This window comes from Aedes albopictus, chromosome 3 (genome assembly GCF_035046485.1).
Source record: "Aedes albopictus strain Foshan chromosome 3, AalbF5, whole genome shotgun sequence".
Taxonomy (NCBI): Eukaryota; Metazoa; Arthropoda; class Insecta; order Diptera; family Culicidae; genus Aedes; species Aedes albopictus.
The window spans coordinates 235,259,776-235,284,036 of record NC_085138.1 but is presented as its reverse complement, the minus strand read 5'-3'; the positions used below and the strand labels follow the sequence as shown (position 1 = coordinate 235,284,036).

Sequence of the window (24,261 nt, the reverse complement as noted above, 5' to 3'; positions counted from 1 at the left end):
GGCCCGGAGGGTCAAATCACATATACCAATCGACTCAGCTCGACGAATTGAGGTGATGTATGTGTGTGTGTATGTGTGTGCGTGTGTGTGTGTGTCTGTATGTGTGTGTACAAAAAACTCACATCACTTTTTGGCAGTAAACCTCATCCGATTTCAATGACCGACGGTTCATTCGACGCGGAATCTGGTCCCATTGTTTCCTATTGAAAATGGTTCGGATCGGTTCAGCCGTTCCGGAGATATGGCCATTTGGGTGTTCCGGAACGGTACCCCAGGAAGGGACCAGATATGAAAATGCATCAAACCTATGCATGCGACACATCAAACCACGGCATTTTCGATAACCTGATAAGCGGTGAGCAGAAAAATAGTCTAAGACCATATCTGAACCGGTAGTGTTCCGGAACCGGTTCCGGGTGTCCCGCCGGAAGTGGCCAAATATCAAAGTGAACCAAACCCATGCATGAGACACATCAAACCACGGCATTTTCGATAACCTGATGAGCGGTAAGCAGGAAAATAGTCTCAGACCATACTTGAACCGGTAGTGTTCCCGAACCGGTTCTGGGCGTCCCGCTGGAAGTGGCCAAATATACAATTGTACCAAACCCATGCAAGCGACACATCAAACCACGGCATTTTAGATGACCTGATGGACAATGAGCAGGAAAATCATCTCAGACCATATCTGAACCGGTAGTGTTCTGGAACCGGTTCTAGGCGTTCCACTGGAACTGATCAAAAATACAATAGAGCCAAACCCATGCATGCGACACATCAAACCACGGCATTTTCGATGACCTGATGGACAATGAGCAGGAAAACCATCTCAGACCATATCTGAACCGGTAGTGTTCCGGAACCGGTTCTAGTCGTCCCGCTGGAATTGGCCAACTATACAATTGAACCAAACACATGCATGCGGCACATCAAACCACGGCATTTTCGATGACCTGATGGATAATGAGCAGGAAAATCATCTCAGATCATATCTGAACCGGTAGTGTTCCGAAACCGGTTCTAGGCGTCCCGCTGGAAGTGGCCAAATATACAATTGAACCAAAAACATGCATGCGGCACATCAAACCACGGCATTTTCGATGACCTGATGGATAATGAGCAGGAAAACCATCTCAGACCATATCTGAACCAGTAGTGTTCCGGAACCCGTTCCGGGGTTCCCGCCGAAGTGGTTAAATCTGAAAGAGAAACAAACCCGTACATGCGTCACATCAAATAGCGGCTTTTTAGATTACCTAATGAATGGCCAGCAAGTGTTTCGGAATCGGTTTTGAGTGGCCGGAGGAGGCCAAATGTAAAAGTAAACCAAATCCAGGCATGTGACACATCAAATCGTGGCTTTTGCGATAACCTGATGAACAGTTAGCTAGAAAACAGCCTTACGTCACACTGGTCACTGGTAGTGTTCCGGAATTGGTTCCGAGAGCTCTGTCGAAATTGTCAAACCCTGCATGCGACACCTTCAATTTGCAGCGTTTTTGGTTAACCGATGAGCAGTTAACAAGACAATAATGTTAGACCATATTTGGTTCAGCCGGTAGTTACCCGGAATCAGATCCGGGTAGTAAAATGTAAAATTTAATCAAACCCATGGATGCGGTACATCAAATCACGACCAGTCTTGTATACATTCGACACTTTTTACTACCTTCATTTCGTTGCCGCAGTCGGGTGTCAGTCAACTTTGTTACATTCGTGCGCTATCGTTACCTCTTACCTACACACAACACGAGCAGTAGAACGAAGATCAATAAACATAAGAAAGGGTCAAATCAATGTCATCTGACACGATGACATGTGTCTAATTCTAGCTTTACGCATAGCATTTCAGCCAATTCCGATTATGAATGTTAATATTAGTTTATTATTGCATGTTGCATTGAATACGACACACAGATGGGCAACATAGCTCTTATTATGGAAGAAGACAGGAATAACAAAAGCCGAACCGTCTCCCGAAGCCGCTATCGTGGTGAAGTGCATTTGTTTGTCATTTTTGTTTCGAACAGTAGTTTGCTTGCTTGTGTTGCGAGTGTCGGAGACAAAGGAGGCCGAATATCGACGAAAAGGTTCAAATGACTGTGATCTCTAACAAGACTGATCACGACTTATCGACAACCTGATGGAAAAATATGGTCAGACCACATTAGATTCCCGGTAGTGTTGCGGGTTCAGCTGTGGCTTCGAAAGTGGTAAGAAGTAAAAGTGAAGCAAACCCATTCATGCGATATATCAAATTGCGGTGATTAGGTAAAGGTGAATAAATAGCAATAAGGGGCTGTTCATAAACCACGTGGTCATTTTTTTAGGACTTTTCAACCCCGCCCCCCCCGCCCCCCCGCGTGGTCATTAGTCCATACAAATTTTTTTATTTGTCCATACGAAATGGTCATGGGCCGAAACCCCCCCCCCCCTCATGACCACGTGGTTTATGGACAGCCCCTAAAATATTCTCAGACCATAATTGGGACAACCGGTCCATGGTCCATGACTCATGGAATCAGATCCGGCTATTCCACCGGAAATTACCAAATATAAAAATAAACCAAACACATACATACGACACATCAGATCACAGATTTTTTGATAATCTAATGAACGGTTAGCAAGAAAATAGCCTTAGATCACATTAGAGACTAGCTGTTGTGTAGCAGAACCAACGTTCATGTGAAAAATTAAATCGTGGCTTTGTTTAATGGCCTGATAAACATTAGGTATGAACAACAGTGACGAATAGGTCTAAGTTATCATATATGATTACAAAATATAGACAAAACTAAAGCGATCTCATTAAATCGTACCATTTCAGATTCCTAAGGTGTAAATTTATAGCAGGATGGGTCAACGTTGAATGGAAAAATAAGAATTTGATCGCGTCAACAGAAGATGGTGGCTGTTTTAAGGAATTTTGAGCTCTAAAACTATGTAAAATAAGTGTATTTGGTATGGGAAATATGTTCGGTGTCCACCAGAGTATCTAAGATAGCGGTCTAAAGTCCAAGATAACGGCCCAGTATTCAAGTTAGTGCCTATTTTATAGGATTTTAGTTCTTGCATTATGGGCATATTTTGTATGAAAATATGTCCAGAATTCAAAATTTGTAATCAGAAAACCCAAGCTGTGCGCTGTTTCACAAGGCCTGCAATATGACTATAGTTTGAATGGGGAAGAATGCCGGTCTTCGTCCAAAACTGGTAACCAGAAAATCATAAACGACATGCCAAAATTCAATACGGCGACTATTTTATGTAATTTTAGATGCAGAGTCCAAAAATGAATACCAGAACATCCAAGATGATGTCTCGATGTTCAAGATGGCGGTTAGTTTAGTTGGGGTAGATATCCGAAGTCATAAAATGATGACCGGAATATCTAAAATGACGTTTCAAAATGTTGCGGCTTCATGACACTTGTTTGGTTTGAGTTTTGGATCGTTGTCTTATATTTTCTGAATATTGGATGTTATGCTAATATAAAATGTATTTGTATTTATGTCAATGTCATCAACATGTCGCTCGAGTTTTGTTGAAAGGATATTTTAAAGCACGAGAAAGGCACCATCACCGCTAGGTGGATTAATTAGGGTTTTTTAATTCATGGTGCTCTTTTTGTTTTCAGGAAAACTGTACGTAAGTTTAAGGTAACCAAATGTTCAGTTTTTCGGTAAACTCGCAGTCTTATGAATTTAAGATAAGTTTCCGAGTTTTTTTTTATTTCTTGGAATTTTTAGTCATATCCAATATCCTTCACACAAGAATTTTTTATTTTTTTATTTTTATTAAAATCACTTCCCAGTCAACACACGATCGCATATGATGATGAATAGGATGTAAAAGTGGAGGCGATATACGCACACTTTACACGCGGGTAAATGGAAATATGTACGCATATGGCCTCCACTTTAGCATCCAATACAACATCATATAAGATTTTGTGTTAGCTGGGTTTTCAGTTGTTTTGATTTCTGTGACAGTTCAGATTATCGACATTCAGCAGAATTATACCGAAGTTTAGGTTTTCTAAGCTTAAAAAAGGTAATCATTTTTGTCGAAGTTTGGTATTTTTTGGTACCTATTTTTTTCTGCTTTACTTATCGTGTACTTATCGTGTAAAACTAACCGATAATGTAAATTACAAGCAACAATTTGAACTATGTAATGTTTTCATAACAGAAGTGAAAGCTAAAATTTCCCTCTAGTCTTAAACCTTCTGATAGAAAACTCATAGCTCAAGAATCTATTTCAGAACGCCGACAGTAGTTTCAATACTCAGTATACTCCAGGCTTAAGCAAATAATACAAAATTTTCAATAGAATTAAGGAGAAACCGAACCGAAGCAGTATTTGTAAGTTGAAAAATGGCTAGCTGACATAAGTTATTTAAAAAAATTGTAATATTTCTCAAGCCTTTGCGACCCACCAAAAATCAGCCTGCGACCCACCAGTGGGTCACGACCCATAGTTTGAGAAACGCTGCGATACAGTGTTGCGAGATATCATATTTTTCAATTTTAAAACTAAAAATCGATTTTTCTCAAAATACGTATATTTTGATTTTAAAATTTTGATTCCATCGTGTTTATCAGACGTTTTTCTATCGAAAAAGCTCAACTCCTCAAGGTAATTTGCGTCGTTCCTGAGATATAGCGTTTATAAGAAAAAATATTCATTTTTTTCATATAAAGTATCATATAAAATCAGCTGCAGTTTATAAATTCCGCAAAAAAAAAAACATTGTTCGATGCCATATAAAGACGTTTTGTGCTGATTTGAACTATATCAAGTACTAGCTGTACCCGGCAAACTTTGTCTTGCCTACTGCGTTTTTTGACGTTTCAAGTCCCTAGCCAAGGGAAAATTTTGCCTGTCCCGATCATTTTATCTATCCCCTGTATCTCTCATAGTTACCATGTAATTGAAAGTTTAATAAAAAAAATTACTTATATTTGACTTGCCCTCTTATTAACTGCCGCACGTTTTAGTACACCAGGATCTCCACATTTGAAAATACGAGACGATTGCAAAGGCAGCATCCATTTTTTACGTAACGCTAAAATCGACATTTTTCGACCCCCCCCCCTCCGTAACGCTTTTTTGTATGAAAACCCGAAAATTCTTGTATGGGCCGTACCGCTCGGCCATACTCGCCCCTCCCCGTAGAGCGTTATGTAATTTGTGGATTGTGCCAAATATAGTCAGTTTTGGCCTGCTTTCGCCTGTAGAAATAGAAATGAATTTTATTATAAAATGTGTCATTACAAAACGAACAAAATATCAAAACATGTATACTCAGTGATTTTATTACTTGAGTTTTGCTCATGAACACACAGAATCGCTTTTGCTCATGTTTCCACAGAATCACTTGGAACTGCATCTAATGACTTTTCAATAAAATTTAACCATAACAAGTTTTTTAGATAACCATTGGTTCTCAAAGTAGCATGATAAGTAGTGATCCAACGAACGGCTTTTTGTTTTGTTTTATCAGCACCACTGTTGCTGCCGTTGTTGCATGGGGTGGCGGGAGGCATCACCACCCCCAGAAACAGCAGCAGCAAAGGCAGCAGATACAGTGCTGCTAATAAAACAAAACAAAAAGCCGTTCGTTGGATGACTAATTGGTAATAAATCAATAACTTTTTCCACAAGCATTCAATCGTTTTGCGGTCTTCAAAGGAAAGTTTCATAAATTAGTTTTGTACGAGAAGCGTTGATCGATTTGAATTAAGGAGACAAAGGGCGACCTCTGGGATTTTTTATTTGAAAGTGTAGCTTTTCCCATAGTAAATCCTATGAAAACTTTGAACCGCTTGCGCTAAATTATAGTTTCACCGATTGCGCTGAAATTTTGCACAGTTCATACGGGACCTAAATGGAATCGAAAAAGTTGATTGGAGCGAGAATTTGATGTTTGTCCCATACTAATGTACACTTTGCAGCAAGGTTCATTTTCAGGATCATCTACAGTCAGGATTCGTTATACACGGTGCCACACACTGTATGCCCACCGCAATTTCTCTGTTGTCTTTCAACCAACTCAGCTTATTTTTGGATATGCCGCAGCTACACACAAAATATTAGCTCAATCGGATGTAAAGCAGCCGAAAAATCGCGGTGGGCGTAAAGTACCACCCACCGTGTATAACGAATCCTGACTGTATATTATATCACTATATCAAGAGTTTGACCATTTGACATGGCTCACTCCCGTCATACCTTGTGTTATTAGTACCGACACGTGATATTTCCGGTAATTTCAATTAATCCATCACGTAACAGTTCTGTGATCAACAGCGAATAAATATCCATTTCTAGTCTGAATTCATAGAATTACTGGACACTCGATTCAAGGGAGAGACAGAATGAGTACTTACACTCGCACAGAATGCGTTCCGATCCGTTTGCTGGGATACCGCCTGGACATGGTGCTCGTCATTGATGTGTCCCGGGGGCCCAGGTTGTCCCCACGGCGCCGGCGAGCTCTGGAAGACCCTTCGCACAGCAAGTACCTGGATGTAAAAGGGAAGTGAAAAAGGAGAACATGCATTGTATTCCAATTAGTTGGAATTGAATTTATTGGGGTGGGTTGATCTAGTTGAAATAAAATATGGCTCTTGCGTTGTTGGCATTGTTGGTTGGTAACAATACAATGGACGCTCAAACCTATGGAAAGTATAGGAGGAACAATGCTGATTGCTTTTCATTAGTGGTTAATTGCTTGTAGATGGGCTGATGGGACGCTAGGATTGTCGACAGGAAATTAAATTTCGTTATGTGTGCTTACCTATTGAAATGCTTGCGGAACGCTCCGCTCACGCAATACAACGCAACCGGATTGGCACAGCTATTGGCGAACGATAGACAAAAGCCCACTATCCGCAATACGTGCCAAAAGTGATTATAGTCTTCCTGGGAATTGGGACTGAAATAGTACAGGAGAAAAATAAAATATATATGTAACGGAGTTGTTGAAAACATTCATTTCTCATTTGAAATTATTTAATTAATGGCGAGGGTTCAATTTTGTTGACATTAAATGTTTCTAACATAATTTTTTGCTCTGCTCTAGCTAGTCTTCGGAGAGTTGAATTTATTCTGGTTATATTTAAAAAAAAAAATGAAATTGTAAATAACAACCATGTATATTATACAACCACATTGATTGCATTGATTGATTCATGTGTTATACATTCACATTGATGCTGTAGCTTGTCATACGTCATATCGACCATCTAACCATACTTATTTCAGCGCCATTAAATTTGGATAATACACTCGCCACTGTTACGCAATCAGTTCCTAGAGCTTCCGAGTTTAATTTGCTTCAATTTGCTCTTTACCAACTTCATTATTCTTGAAATGCATGATAACCGCGGTCGTTCACTTTTCGGCTTTCGTGAATACGGTTTGGTGCACGAAAATAAAACCTTTATTGTGGTAAGCAGTACGGCAGGTGGTGTTCCACAGTAGCCACAGCTTGCATGGTTTGCATACGATGCGAACAAGCTGGTCCCAAAATAACTAGGACGTTGTTTACTGTGACAACCCAAACTTGTCGGCCACTATTTGATGCGAAAAATGAAGCAAAAGCTTGCCATGTCATTACTCGCAATCGTGACATCTGTCGATGGTACGTATGGATGATGACGAGATCAATTCATTAGATATGATTTTTTATCATTGAGGTATTTTTATTGTTATCAAGATAGTTGAATACTTTTAACACTTATAGGTTGATTTTCTGATATATTTTACCTATTTTGTTAGCTGATCGCTTCAATTATCTTTTTGTGTTTTCCGTTTTTATATCAGGTATCAGAAGGCCGGCTCCAGAGGCACGTTATCCTCCATTTGGGACATTTGTGCCATCACCATACTAAGAGTCTATTTTATTATCTACCTGAGGGAAAAGGAATGAAATAAGGATAAGGATGGGGATAAGGACAGGTGGAGAAAAAGGAAAAAAATACACTGGAAGAGGGTACTAAACGTATAAGCGTACCACAATGCACAGTGGGAAAAATCGACCCAAAAAACGGATCTTTCAACACCGCTGGTTTCGGTACGTGAAGTTGACCATTTCTGACGTAAAAAAAAACGAGAAATCGATTGGTGCTAATTTCATTCACCGCACGGCACGGGAAGTGGTCCATTTTGCCCCATTTTCCCCTTTATTCATACAAAAAGAGAATTAAAATGTACTTTCAAACAACTAACATGACTGTAGATCATTGAAAATAGCTGCAGGTGTAATTAGAAGTTTATAGGAATCATAAGAATACATGAAATATCCTTTTTAATGCTTATTTTGCCCTATATGCCCCAACAACTGTCTGATATTCGCAATTTTTCCTAATTATGAATGAATTTTTAATGTTACTGACTTAAAGTTGATTTGTTTGGCATAAACAAAAAGCGGTAGATCGTTTATCACCAGAATAATCTTCGGGAGTTGTCCAATTTGCCCCATTTTGCCCTATTTTCATGAAAAAATGAGATTTATAATGTTTTTATGAAAAACAAATACTGTTATGGAACGTTGAAATTAGTTTTAAATGCAATTGGAAGCTAACAGTTATCATGCGTATATATGAAAGATATTTTCCCTATTTTACCCTACATGCCCCTAAAACTGCTGGATAATAACATATTTTGTATGATTATGTAATGTCGCTGGATGCAAAACATGAAGCCCTGGATCATTTATACAAACGCGGTTTATCGATTAATACTACAATCATTCTCGGAATGGTATATATATAGCTGTCCATTTTACCCCAATTTGTCCTGATTTTGTCATGTAGTGAATAAATCAATTTGCCCTGATTTTTTGTCAAGCAATGAATAAATTAATTTCCCTTAGTGGAGCGGACTGGTGTGGTGGTTAGAACACAAGACTTTCACGCCGAGAACCTGGGATCGAATCCCAATCCCGACATACTCACAAAATGTGGGTTCTTCCTTCGGAAGGGAAGTAAAGCGTGGGTCCCGAGATGAATTAGCCTAGGGTTAAAAATCTCGTTAATACAGACAAAAAAAATTCCCTTATTAGCATTGGTTCTGAAACCAATCTTATCAAAAAGACATATATATGAATTTTTCTATAATTTCAGCTTTTGATGGGCAACTAAGGGCATAATAAGCATTTCATAAAATATGTCAAATATGCGCTAAACTGATTAAATGGGGCATATCAAAGCAAATTATACATTTTTAAGATGCCCCATTTAAACAGTTGTGTGCATATTTGCTACAACTTAAGATTAGAATTAATGCTTATTATACCCAGTATTTCCCACCAAAGTCATATGTTTTAACTGTCCTTTTGATTACATTGGTTTCAGTAACAAAAGTCCATCAGTTTGGACATAAGCAAATGGGGGAAATCAATTCATTCATGAGGCGACAACAAATCAGGGCAAATTGGGGAAAAATGGACAGCTATTTGTACCCTCCCGTGAATGATTCTAAACCTTATCGATAAACCGTATTTGTATATAATAAAAATTGATCTAGGATTTCATGGATTGCAACCAGTAACATTACAAAATAATAGAAAAAATGTTATCATCCAGCAGTTTCAGGGGCATGTACGGCAAAATGGGGAAAATATCTTTCATTTATGCGCATGATAGCTGTTGGCTTCATATTGCAACTAAAACTAATTTCAACGTTCCATTACAGTATCTGTTTCTTAGAAATACATTTTAAATCTTATTTTTCTATGATAATAGGGCAAAATGGGGCAAATTGGACAACTACTGAAGATGATTCTGGTTATAACAGATCTAGCGCTTTTTGTTTATGCAAAAAAAAAAGAAAATCAAACCAGTACCATTAAAAATCTATTCATAATCATGTAAAATTCACAATTTCCAGCAGTTGTTGGGGCATATGGGGCAATATAAGCATTTAAAACGATCTTTAATATATGTTTATGATTTCTATTAACCTTTAATTACACCTGCAGCTATTTTCAATGATCTACAGTCGTGTTAGTTGTTTGAAAGTACATATTATTTCTCTTTTTGTATGAAAAAAGGGCAAATTGGGGCAAAATGGATCACTTCCCGTGCCGCGCGGTGAATGAATTTAGCACCAACCGATTTCTCGTACTTTTTACGTCAGAAATGGACAACTTCACGTACCGAAACCAGCGGCGTTAAAAGATCCGTTTTTTGGGTCGATTTTTCCCACTGTGCAATGGGTTCAAACAGCGCCCTGAAAAGGGGACTGTAATAACGCATAAAGCGAAAGAGAGCCTATAGCCACAGCGGGTTAAGAACAACAGAACATCCTGAAGATTCAGGTTTCTGAAGTCAGTTTCACTTAATAAGTGTTTACCGAATACTCGCAAATGCAGTTGCTCAAAAGCTGGACAGTTACATATCAAACGATACAAAGTTCCATAATCGGATTCACAGCTATCACATGCAAATGAATCAGCTTGCTGAACATTCGCCATGTGATAACTGAGTCGGCAGTGGTCAGTTAATGCTTTGACCAGAATGCTGCAATTCTACTTTGACAGATTTGTAAGATACTTCGCCACCCTTGGAGATGGCTCAGTACAATACAATTTGGTTTGATGACATGACTTCAAACTATTCCAGTATTGTCTATGTTGAGTGGCAGCCCAAGTGTGAATCTGAAGCTTTACCCAACACTTCGATATCGGAATAGCTGGCTCAGGACCAATAAAGTCATGTGATGCTTCAGTGCGAGCTAACTCATCAGCCAATTCATTTCCAGCGATGGAAGAATGGCCAGGTACCCATACAAGGTGAACAGCGTTTGCTGAATTCAGCTCCTCGATTTGAGTTCGACAAGCGATAACTACCTTCGACCTAGAGTTGGCCGAAGCAAGTGCTTTAATAGCAGCCTGACTATCTGAACAGAAGTATATTACGTTGCCCATAACGTGCTGCTTTCAGCAAAGATTTCGATCTGAAAAACGGTGCAGTGTCTACCAAGTGAGTAAGACTGATACAGCCTTAGCTCACGAGAATAATCACCAGCACCTGCTCGACCTTCGAGAAGGGAGCCATCAGTGTAACATACGATGCCGTCTGAAATACTTCTTTCCAGATAACCAGATGTCCACTCTTCCCGGGAAGGGAATTTTGTGGAAAATGCCCTTTATGGGAAATTAAAGCAATTGTAAGATCGCTTGGAGTAAGGACAACTTTGTCCTTCATCAAAAGTGGAAACAACGAGGTGTGTGTTGAACTGCAGTTTACAGGAGTTTCCTCTAGTAAACCGAGTACCCGTAGACATTAAGTGCAAGAAAGTGCTTCTTGTTTGAGATGAATGTGTAGAGGGGCAACGTCAAAGAGAACTTCAAGCGCTGCCATGGGAGTTGAAGAGAACGCTCCAGACATCGCCATTAAGCACATCCTCTGGAGATGGCCCAACTTTGATTGGATCGTTCTCATTTCGCCTTTTTGCCACTACACACTCCAGCGACACCAACGTACTTTACCTGTTCAGTCACATCGGTTTCAGAATGAAAGAGACGCAAAGGTCGAACGCCATTACGGTTTCGCCTTTCCGTAAAAAGAACAATAGCTGTCTTACTCGGATTTATCGAAAGACCATATTGGCCGATTGGCGACACCAATCTTCAACTTCAAAAGGGTGGTGATGCACATACCAACTAACAATGTTGGCAAGTCGTCGGCAAAGCCATAAGTAGGATAACCGCTATTATTGAGTTGCCTCAATAGCGTATCTGCTACGAGATTCCACAAAAGCGGTTACAGGACTCTCCCTTGGGGGCATCCACAAACACTCAATTTCCTAATCCCTGCTAGACGCAATGTCGAGAAGAGATATCGGTTTTTGAGCATTTGATGAATCCAATTGGAGATATACCATGACTCCGTGCGGCTTCCAATATGGCATCGAAAGGTACATTGTCAAAGGCACCCTCGATATCCAAGAAAACACCCAAACAAGATTGCTTTTGAGCGAATGCTTTCTCGATATCGTAAACAACCTTGTGTAAAAGAGTCACAGTGGACTTACCAGATTGGTAGGCATGTTGGTTCACATGAAGAGGCACGTTGGCAAGATGAACATCACGGATGTGATGATCCACAATACGTTCTAAGCATTTCAGAAGAAAAGATGTCAAACTGATAGGTCTGAAACTCTTTGCTTCTTCATACGATGCACGACCCACTTTCGGAATAAACTTCACAGTAATATCCCGCCAAGATTTGGGAATATACCCTGTAGCAAAACTGCAAACACGTATTTTTTTCAAAACATGTTTGAAGTGAACAAATCCCTTCTGAAGCAAAATAGGATGAATCCCATCTGCTCCAGGAGATTTGAAAGGAGCAAAGCTATTAAGTGCCCCCTCAATCGATTCTTTAGCTACAATACTCCGAACCGAAGCAAAGGAATCATAACTACAAGAAAACCCATCAGGTTCATCCGAAGATGTAATATCCAAACATCCAGGGAAGTGTTTGCCGAATAAACAATTCACAACTTCCTCATCAGAGGAACTCAGATCGCTATTTGACAAATGAAGTTCATTCACTCGGAAATCCTTAGATTTTGCAAGGATTTTGTTCAACCGACTGACTTCACTCAAACTGGAAACATTTGTACAAAGGGTTTTCCAGCCGGATCGTTCAGCAGACCGGAGAGCTTTCCTGTAGGTCTTGCGAGCCGACCTGAAAGCCTCCGAACCAGCCGAACGTCGTCTGTTCCAACTCTTTCGACATTGTTACATGAGTTTCGCCAGATCAGAGTTCCACCAAGGAATTCCTCTTGTGATCTTTATAGACCGTAGAGGGCATACTTCTTCAAAAACTTCCATGATGAAGGTCGTTGTAGTATCAAGGGCATCATCTAAATCACTTGGATTGTCAATGGATGGTGAGTATCCATGAAATTTGGCCGCAACCAAATCAGTGAAAAGATCCCAGTTTGTTGACCGGGGATTCCTGAAACGCAATGTTTGCGAAGTAACATTTAATTGTTCAAAAAAGATGTAGCGAAAGTCAAATAAAGATTCTTCTTCTGACACATGCCAATTGGTCAGCTCGTGACTTATTCTACTAGAGCAAAGCGTTATATCTAACACTTCCTCTTTAGCAGATACCATGAAGGTTGGGCGGTTGTCTTAGTTAAGTAATGCAAGATCTGTACTACTTACACTGTGGTGCATAATTGATCGGACAAACGCCGATTTTCATACAAAATGACCAAGTTTGAGATGCTGTAACTATGGTTTGCTTTGATGGATTGAGCTCAATTTTTGACACGGAACTACAAATATGCTGAATTTTGTGTATACAAAGTATAAAATTTTTCGTTCACATGTCTGGGCGTGGCAAGGCGTTGAAAAAATTGCAAAAGTGATCGGACAGCGGCACGCGTGTAAATCAAAGGGGTACCGCAGTCCGATCACTTTTGCAATATTTTCAACGCCTTGCCACGCCCAGACCTGTGAACGAAAACATTTTATACTTTGTATACACAAAATTCAGTATATTTGTAGTTCCGTGTCAAAAATTGAGCTCAATCCAACAAAGCAAACCATAGTTGCAGCATCTCAAACTTGGACATTTTGTATGAAAATCGGCGTTTGTCCGATCAATTATGCACCACAGTGTAAGTTCTCCATCAAACTGGAGCCTCTCAAATTAATGTCTGAGCTGCCCCAGATGATATGGTAAGCAATAGCATCACTGCCAACAATGAGCGGAAGGCCTTTTGAAGTGCAGTATGCGATGACTTGTTTGAAAACATCCTTAGGGGATGGTTCATGCGGTAAATACACCGAACAATAGACGTATTTCCTGTTGAGGTTTCCAACAGGTACATCAATTGTGATAGCACATACACTGTGGTGCATAATTGATCGGACAAACGCCGATTTTCATACAAAATGGCCAAGTTTGAGATGCTGTAACTATTGTTTGCGTTGATGGATTTAGCTCAAATTTTGTCACGGTAATACTTATATGCTGAATTTTACGTATACAAGATACAAAATATTTTCGTTCACAGGTTTGGGCGTGGCAAGGCGTTCATATTGTGCAAAAGTGATCGGACAGCGGCACCCCTTTGATTTACACGCGTGCCGCTGTCCGATCACTTTTGCACAATATGAACGCCTTGCCACGCCCAAACCTGTGAACGAAAACATTTTGTATCTTGTATACGTAAAATTCAGCATATAAGTATTTCCGTGTCAAAATTTGAGCTAAATCCATCAACGCAAACCATAGTTACAGCATCTCAAACTTGGACATTTTGTATGAAAATCGGCGTTTGTCCGATCAATTATGCACCACAGTGTACATCTCTGGTGGTTTGTTCAGAGATGAGTGTAGCAACTATTGCGTTGTTGACCAGCACACAGGCTCGAGGCTCGAGGCAACACGCGAGTTAGCCATTTCATGTTTATTAAAAATAGCAAACATCGGGTTCACAAGGTTTCCTAGATAGAAATTTCCCTTACGAAAGTAAGATTCTTGTACTGAGGCCACTTGGGCTGTACTATTTTGCATAAGTCTGCAAAGATTAAACGTTGCTGTTCTTTTATGCAGAAGATTGATCTGAGCTACTCTAACCGTAGCCACTACCCAAACTAGGTAAGATTAAACTCTTCACAATAACAGCACAACAAAGAACAACAGCAATAAAAACAGGTCGGTATCGATTGGAAAACGCCAAAGGCGAGGATACACAGAAAACACTGTGTAAATCGCATAATGCGAAACCATATAGGTGAACATTTAAACTAATTAACAACATCTTCATAATCCCGCCCTTATTTAGCCTCAAGTGAGACTATAAAAGGGCAGCTGATTGTCTCGAAGAAACACAAGGTTCACTGCACCATTGCTCCGTTTAGCGCAGTAAGGGCAACATACTGTGGAGGGCGCTCTGGTACTTCACAGGCTCCGTTAGCGGTTAGGTTTGTATTAGACCCCTCTAGCCCTTCATTCCTAGGCACGGTAAGCATAAAACCGCATCACACCATGAATTATGGGTCACCTGTTGGTGGATTCTTACCACCGGAACAGGCGGTCCGTAGTGTTATTCTTAGCCAATTGAGACAATCGCTACCGACACTACACAGCTATCTAGGCTGATCGAGAAAAGAAGTTAATATTGATGATCAACTTCATACGGGCTCGAAAAACCGTCCATAAGTTTTTGCTTAGCCAATTAGCTATCCGCGATCTTCTGTAAAGCGTAGTTTCATACCGGGCTTAGATGAAATAACTGCCCTTGAGAATAAGAAGCTGACGCGTTAGCAGTTGCTCAAACTGAAAAAAGCTTTTTGATATTGAGGTGGTTCCGTATGATGGAGGCGCAGGGTTGCCCAATTTGTTGTGATTTTGAGATTCATTTGACTTTGAAACATTGAATGTATGTATGTATGTAGTTCTTCAGTTATTACAGCTATTTAAGCTTTTTTTTTTGCGAATGCATATTCTTGCTTCGTTTGTTTCGATGAAATACCAAGTTTCTCCACCCCAGCACGAACCGAGCGGAATTTTAGTTCGTAGCAAAGCTCAAGCGAATGCATTTTACTGTCACTTCAGCTTCCTAAATTCATTAAGTGAAGAACATGCACACTGCTGCCTCCGGGGAGATTGTGGCATGGCGCTGGCAGTTTTTCCCGAGCATATGTTCACTGTTGGCTGGTGGCAATCGTCAATCTGTGAACTTAGTGGGGTCGGTGTTGACAACTTCAACAACCATTACTCAACTTGTCCGGAGAGAGAAGAGCAATAAAATGCTTTTCGCTGTGGGACCAAACCAACCGAGGGCCGAGAGCTACATGGATGGAGAAGATAAGCAAACACCAACACGAAAAATCTCCAGTCGAGAGGGCGTAAAAAGTGCAGCGCGCGGAGGGATCGGTAAGCCAAACGCCATTGGGCACAAACTAGAAGAACTTACTTGTAGTAAAACCACAGCATGAAGAGATGCGACGGCAGGAAGCAGATCCCAAATATCACGACAAACGCCAGCACGGTGACGGCAACTTTTCGTCTCGCTTTAACCTGAGAATGGGAGAAGTGGAAAAGAAAAAAAATATTGTTAAAATAACTGTTTTGGTATGGGGAAAATGCAACTTGGAAAGGCATTTTATTGCATCGTCGAGATGTTTTATAACTTGATAAATGGGAAAAGATGTAACAAACAATCACGGCGAACCTCATATTTGAATGTTAAATACCTATTTCATTTTTCCGGCATGACATCCCAACTAGGGTAGAACTAGCTTCTAATAAACATTTAAACTATTATATTGTAGAACGTACTACGTAATAACGAACGTACTCATGTTCGACGACTAATCTTCATTAATTCGTTTTTTTTGGAATCACATGTATAAACTTACTGTTAGTGTAGTGTAGTGCTAATAAAGAAGGCTCAAATGCCAGTCTCTGTAAAGGGTGATGTCGGCGCACAGTAGACTTTTCTTAGAATTACTGGATGAATTTCAAAAGCACTTTAGATAGAGCAGTAGATAGATCTATTGTTCCAAGTGATTGCATTTTACTGGAGTTTCCAAAATATTTACCTAGACGTGATTTAAATGCGCAAAATTGATCGAATAATGATTTTTTCGACGGAAAGATGAATTACTATTATTAGCTCTTTTTCTACTGACACGCATTTCGTTTCTGATCTTTGCCCCACATGAAGAAATAAATGTGTTGGATTGTCAGATGCTCAACAGAAATTACGTTTCATTCATGTCTAATCTGTTTTTAATTGAATCCAGGATTCTATAGAAATTGAAAAAGCTGTACCTGTGTAGTAGCATGAAATTTCAAGGAAATATAGGAAACTAGGGAAAGGCCATTCACTGAGGAACATACTATTGTGGTAACCGCTTTCTCCCAGAGCGACGTTGGCTGAACAATGACATCAATTACTTGTCATACGCATACGGAATAGCAATGGAAAAGGGTATTTCCAGCAAGGGTGGTAGTGTATTCCCCGAACTAAATCTAATCTTTGGTGGTCTAGTGGTGGATGAGTTGTTGGCAATTTGCTAAATGATCTATGACAAGCATCATCATGTCATATCAGATCCATTATACGCTCAGCTCAAGGTTGGTAATCTAATGATGGATCAGCATAGTTAATGAAAGGCTTCCTTTCTGGCCATTTGAGTAAGCAGCTTTACATGGTGGGACATGAGATTTGTTGGTTGGAGGGTGTAAGTTTTCGGATGCCATTTCGTGAGTGGGAGAGCGAGAGACATAGCTCACCCACAGACAAACAGACGTCTCACTCTACTCACTTCCCATCGTTTCACTTTTTAACGGATTATTCAAATATTCCGTAGTTCGCAAATCGCTCGCTCATGGCGCTCGCATCGTTTTTGCTCCTGTTTGACGTTTGCTCACTACCGCCATCTACTCAGTAGATTTGCGTACTACAGCATAATTAGCATTGGGCGATTATGTTTGCGTGACGATGATTTTTATCGCATTTTCTTCCAAGTGACACGTCTGTTTGTCTGTGGCTCACCTGTACTTGTTTAGAGGATTTAATTGAATTTAATGAATAATTTATTTTTGTACCCATGTTTGATTTATTAGTCTTGCATTCAGAAACAATAGACTACACACTTGGTTTTCAATAACTTCTAGGGCGGTATCATAGATTGTTTGTCTACTGCAATTGGTTCGGATATGAAGTGGTAAAACCAAATCCCAACAATGTCAAATCTGTAAATAAGTTCTTAAAGAATTTGTGTACCCAGAATTTCGTTGAGTTAAATATTTTGATTAGATTTTTACAAATCTAACAAAATTGCAAATAAAACTTTTTCCAAAAGGCCTCAGAGATATGGCAGCCTAAAGCTGCAAATCTCTTCAATAAATATAAAAATTGTAATAATAATATTTTTTCCAGCAGCTGTCATGACCTTGCGTAAACATAAATGTTGTTTTGAGTTGCTCATTGACAGTATTGTACGTTTACACTCGTTATGAACACGGTCGGTTAAAGTATTCGTTCGGTCAAGTGACCGTTCCAGTAGCCGGTGTCACTTTGCTGTCAGTTGAGTTGTCAAAAAAAAAACTTCAAAATTGTTTTTATTGTGATCTGCGGTAGTTCTGTATTCTTTACTGACTTCAATCATGAACGTAGAAAACGTTCGTCATAGGCAAGCTACCAAAAATACGAAGTACTATCGTCTTTACAATTATTACGTGCTTGGGATTAAACGATCACACCTTGCCATAATATACTGTAAATCGAAGACGACCATAAGTTCCTGGATAGCTGAGTACGAGCGCAGTGGAGCCTTCGGAACAGGATCTCGACAGGCTACGTTTCCTAAGTTTGACGTTTAACTTGGTCAAACTTTGACCATAAGAAGCGAAAATCCCAAGTAACAATTGGCTTCTTTAACGGTGTTGAGATAATTCGATATTCTGAATCTGCGTGCCAAACTGTGCCGAAATCCAAATTTTCATGAATTTTGGAGCCCAGGAACCTATTTAAAAATCAATTTGAAGTTTGTATGGGAGCGATTTGTCAAATTACCCCTCGTCACAGTTTGTACTGGGCGGAGCTGTCAAACAGTTGCTCAGCTGTCAAAAAGTAATTTAAAAAAAAATCTCTGAAATTGATTTAAGGTACCAAAATAAGATTCTAAAAATCTGAAAAAAATTCGTAGTGGCTCAGAAAAAGGTGCTCTTTCGTATAAAACCAAAAAATCAATATATTTTTTAAAATTTAAAAACCCAATTATACTTTTGTTGCAATCCTGAAGTAATTTCTAAGATAGAATAATAAAACTTAGAAATAAAGCTCTTTGTTCTGCAAATCTGAGATAAAATAGGCATAAAATATCCATAAAACGAATTTGGCCCACTCTTCAGGAGATCTCCAAGGCTGCTTTTGAAAACTGCTTTGAAACTAGTTGTACTTTAACTGATGATTGATTATAAGAACTTCATAAAACTTTAACAAGAATAGCTTGAGGCATGTTGAACTTTTAGCTGTCTTCCCCAAAAGTACTAAAAGTGCATAATAAATGAAATATTTTACCTAAGCATTATGCAGATGCGAACTAGTTTTGTTTTATAGATGAAATGTTAATTGAACTGCGAATTAATTTTCATCAAATTGAAATGGCTAAATTGCCTGACAGATCAGTGATGACAGGGAATCACAATATACCGTGCCATATCCACTTTTTCGTTGATATGCCACCCAAAACATACAAAAATAACGAAGCGCCTCAAAAATAATATCAATCATTAATATACGAAGACATGAATATCCTATGAAAACAAAAGGCTACGCCACTTTTCCAATTCTTTCTAAACATGGCTGCCGTTCCAAGCGAACAAAACTCATGCAGCCGCCATCAATTGTTATTACCTTTAATCCAAATCACCTCAAAACAATGATGGAACCAAGTTGCCTTGCATGAAATGTACAGCATTTATTGAAGATTGTTTTTACTAGTGATGATCTTAAGGCAGATTTGTTCGTCTTGAATGAAACTTTTTCGTTTTATTCAAGAGTAACAGTCTATGACATTTGTTTGTTTACCTTTTTGAAGCTAGAAAGTTAATTCTGTACATTTCGCGTACATCCTGTAATTATATTATAGTTCTGTGTATTTTTGCGTTAAATAATTAAGTACAACTTACTTAAATAACACTATTTAGCATGAACATGAGAAGAGTCACAGTAAGTATCCATTTAACTTTCGATTCGTATAGTTGTGGCCTGTGTGAGTAACTGGTTGAAGGCAGGACGACAGCAGCCAGCTACTCGCGTTTTTGATTGGCTGTAAAATCATTATTTCGTTGATATGGTTACTTTTAAGAACCAGAATAGCTAAATTATCAGTTAACTGTTTAAGTGTTTATATATGCATGAGAACGCGGTTTTTTAACCAATTTGATGCATTCATTATTTAGTACGTTGTCTCATTATTTCGCTTAGTTCTTGTTCCAGAGTAATGGCTCTAACTCAAGAATAGAAGGTTTCAAGATGTTTTTAAAGGAGGATTAGTCAGATGAAATGCACTTGAATGAACGAAGCATAAACTTTCAATAAAATATGTTGATGTTATGTGTTAAAAATAACTTAAAAAACGTCTTAAAACTTATTATAAAATTAAATGCTCTTGTGAATCCATTTGTTTTATGCGCGAATTTCAAAACTAACTTGAAGACAACTTGAAAACCGCAAACGAACGAAGATTGTTTTCTCTTGATAAAAACAATTACAAATGCTCCATGAATTGGTCATGCTGTGATAAAGCTTCCATAAAAATATTCAAATCTAAAAGGAATTGAAATTGTTACTTGGGATGGATTACTGATCTATACGAAAAACTCCCAACGTTGTACCTGGACGAGGCAAAACAACGATTCACTTCCCATTTCGGTGTGCTTATTAGTGTTTCCTCTATATGTAAAATCCTACACGCTCATGGATTGTCCTGGAAGGTGCTGGAGCGCAGAGCAATTCAGATTCGGGAGAGTGAAGTCGTCAAGTATAGCAGAGAACTGTGCTGTTTTCAATGGGACCATCCGCAACTCGTGTTCTGATGAGGTGTCGTTTGACAATCGGGATGTGCGGAGAACCCGTGGGTATGGACTGATCGGTCAGAGTCGTCTATAAAGGAGAATTTAGACGACGTCCAAGAGTATCCACCTTATGCTTCCTGGGATATCAAGGAATACTCGACTCATCTGAAACGGAAGGCACATTTACGAGACAAAAGTTGTTTGACGCTTGTAGGAAAATGGCTCTTACGAACGGAAACATAAGGTCCTATCCAGGCCAGTTTTCTGTTTGGATAATGGGTAGCGCTCGCATCCATTGCGTTAAGAATATAATAAAATATCTGCGATCTTTGGGAATTATTCCAATTTTTTTACCACCCTATTGCCCACTTTACAATCCTGTAGGAATAGTTTTTGGATTAATAAAGCGATATGTAAGGCGCCACTATGAAGAGAATAAAGACATTCCAATGTCCGTAATTGTTGGAGCGGCACTCACAAAATTCACCAGCTATGATTGCACAAATCTGTTCCGTAAGTGCGGGTATCAAGGCGGGTATTTCCCAGGAGGAGTTTTCGATCCATCGGTAAGCAAATAGTATGAAAAGTAAGAAAAACAAACAATCAGGAAATGGAAAATCTCTCAGAAAAATTGAATAATTAGAATGAAATTAAATGTAACAGTTTATATTGAATATGCTTTTATTCATGAGAAAGAAAAAAAAACTTATCGTATTGATTTGAACGAATTTCATTCTTGATGGTCAACATCAACCATATCTCCGACAGCAGAAGCTAATTTCTTACTGAATTCCGATTCTTCTGGTGGCATTGAACTTTGCATTGCTTCGAGGAGTGAACGAGATGTGTCAATTTTGGTCTTCAAATCATGAGCCAACAATTGCACTTTGGACACCTCTTAAGTTAACTCATCCACAACGTTGCACAGCTGGTTTACATTTGACGTAACGCTTTCACAGATGCCAAACGCGATTTGGAATCCCCTACGTGTGACTTGCAGCTGGTTTCCCTCTGAGATAGGTGATGCTCTGAACAAATGAAGATATTCATATGGAGGTGCTTCATGTTTCAGCCTTGACTGTCGATCCCCTGGTTGCGACACGATGAAATTCGCCCACTTTTCCCAGGACGAATGCAACGCTGTGTAATGGCAATGCACCTCTTTCAGCTCACTGATGCAATCAAACAGCTCCTCTGTTGTTGGAGCACCTGCACGATCTTTATTGCCAGGTTGTAACAAGCTTTTATTGGCCAACTCCCAGATGGTGTTCGATTTCAACGACGTTGAGCACTTGTAGATGTGAACTTGAATGCTTTTTCCTCGCCAGCTAGTCAAAACCTTTGATCCATCTCGCAAATCCTCAACTGAATATAAATTTTTAGTTTTTTGATGACGGAGCACAATAAACTTGTTGACATCGCTGAAATCCGGGTTTTCCTTTGTAGACCAAGCCACTGAATTCGCTTCTTCTGTATAATTCACCACGACCTCACGCGAAACGTAGGGGCAGCTTTTTTGCTACATGCACTTCAGCAGTTCCTCGACGGTGTTTCCAAAAATGTCACTCGTTTGCACTGGATCGGCCAATCGTTGTGTTTTGAAAAATCGTACGTAGAACACCCCAATGAAATGGAACGCGAACTGTTTGAATTCCTTCGCTGACAAATTCACCGTAATGTTCAGCTCCGTTGGTGCATCTCCCCGATGCAGTGATTGTTCGGAAAGATTGGAATCAGTGCTGTCTTGTTGTGGCACATTCAGACCGTGTAGGAATAATAGATTTTTGGTGACATTTTCACTTGATGGACCATCGGAGAGATCTTCAAAACTGGGTTGCCGATCCGAAGGAGTGTCCGAGTGAAGGTCCGAGGCGCTGTTTACATCCAAATATTCGACGTCACGGTAGTTTACTGCGTCCTCCGAAACGCCCTCCTTGTCTGAGGAACTTTGGCTGTTTGATTCATCCATTCTACTGAATTGAAACTGGCATGGATTAAGTTATTTTAACCAATAATATAAGCATTTATGTACCTGCAAAATCCTCTTTAACCGTTATGTGGCCGGCAAACTTTTTGCTTTTTTCTACACCGTGTATTTTAAATGGGTGCTGGGTACCCGGGTACCCTGCCGGCCACATAAGGGTTAAATTGTCGATCAATAGGAAGCAATCAGTGAAGTACTAGATTGAAAGTAGTGAGCTGGATTTTTATATGGTGAGATGATCAGTTCTCCGTTTCTGCAATGAAGTGGTGCAAACAGCGTGGGTTATATGATTCCTTGCCTAATTTGATGCTGTTTGAGCAAAAGTTTGGGTAACTGTGATGTTGAAGTTGCAAGAAATAAATAATACAACAACACAGTTACCCAAACTTTTGCTCAAACAGCATCAAATTAGGCAAGAAATCATATAACCCAAGCTGTTTGTACCATTTCATTGCAGAAACGGAGAACTGATCATCTCACCATACAAAAATCCAGCTCACTACTTTCAATCTAGTACTTCACTGATTGCTTCCTATTGCCGTTCACTTTATCTATAAAGCAGCAACAACCAAAGCAACCACTTGTTGTGTTGTGATGATGGTTTTGTTTTGGTTTCATTGCGCACGGGGGGCTACCATATGCGTAGTCAGAAAATTACTATGAAAATATTTATTTCAAAACATTAAATAAAATATTAAAACAGTAAATAAAAATTATTATGTACACTGTGGTGCATAATTGATCGGACAAACGCCGATTTTCATACAAAATGGCCAAGTTTAAGATGCTGTAACTATGGTTTGCTTTGTTGGATTGAGCTCAATTTTTGACACGGAACTACAAATATGCTGAATTTTGTGTATACAAAGTATAAAACGTTTTCGTTCACAGGTCTGGGCATGGCAAGGCGTTGAAAATATTGCAAAAGTGATCGGACAGCGGTACCCCTTTGATTTACACGCGTGCCGCTGTCCGATCACTTTTGCAATTTTTTCAACGCCTTGCCACGCCCAGACCTGTGAACGAAAACATTTTATACTTTGTATACACAAAATTCAGCATATTTGTAGTTCCGTGTCAAAAATTGAGCTCAATCCAACAAAGCAAACCATAGTTACAGCATCCTAAACTTGGCCATTTTGTATGAAAATCGGCGTTTGTCCGATCAATTATGCACTACAGTGTACAGTATATCGCATTCTCTATTTTATTTACGATTTTATGCTTATAAGTTGATACAAGATATTGATATATTGAGAATGTTGATATTGATTTACATGCCCCTCGTCTTTCGAACGATTACTTGGATGCCCTGCTGAAGTGAACGCTAAAATCCATCTTTCGGGGAAATCCACAATAGATTGCAGCTAGCGTTGCATAGAGCTTTTTGTTCAATATTAGCCACATAATTTGAGAATGTGTGCTGTTTTATTTTTTTTTATTTGTGAACCTTTAATCACCTACGACTAATTTTTCACACATATTTAAGTGCATGTGAACTAGCTGAAAAACAAAAACTCAGCTTTCGAAGGATTCCTTTTCAATATAAACTTCCTATGTCTTACCGAAATGTGTACCCATAACCGACGTTAATCAGAGAGCATTCTCGAGGGCCTGCCGTTCCGGAGAAAAATTAACCTACATCAACATAAAACCAGCTTCCCAATCCCTTCTCTCAGCAACTGACAGTTGATTGACATAGCA

General features: G+C 39.3%; 1 protein-coding gene across 2 annotated transcripts in view; it reads right to left on the bottom strand.

The window, feature by feature from the left end:
* LOC115264566 (neuropeptide CCHamide-1 receptor-like) overlaps nt 1–24,261 on the bottom strand; it is a 152,404-nt gene that overhangs the window by 3,233 nt on the left and 124,910 nt on the right. For both annotated transcript variants that reach the window (XM_062859592.1, XM_062859593.1), the window contains exons 6-8: nt 15,958–16,061; nt 6,806–6,943; nt 6,396–6,530 (exon numbers count right to left, since the gene is read on the bottom strand). In XM_062859592.1, coding sequence (XP_062715576.1) covers nt 6,396–6,530; nt 6,806–6,943; nt 15,958–16,061 — 377 coding nt within the window. The remainder of the gene's footprint in view (nt 1–6,395; nt 6,531–6,805; nt 6,944–15,957; nt 16,062–24,261) is intronic.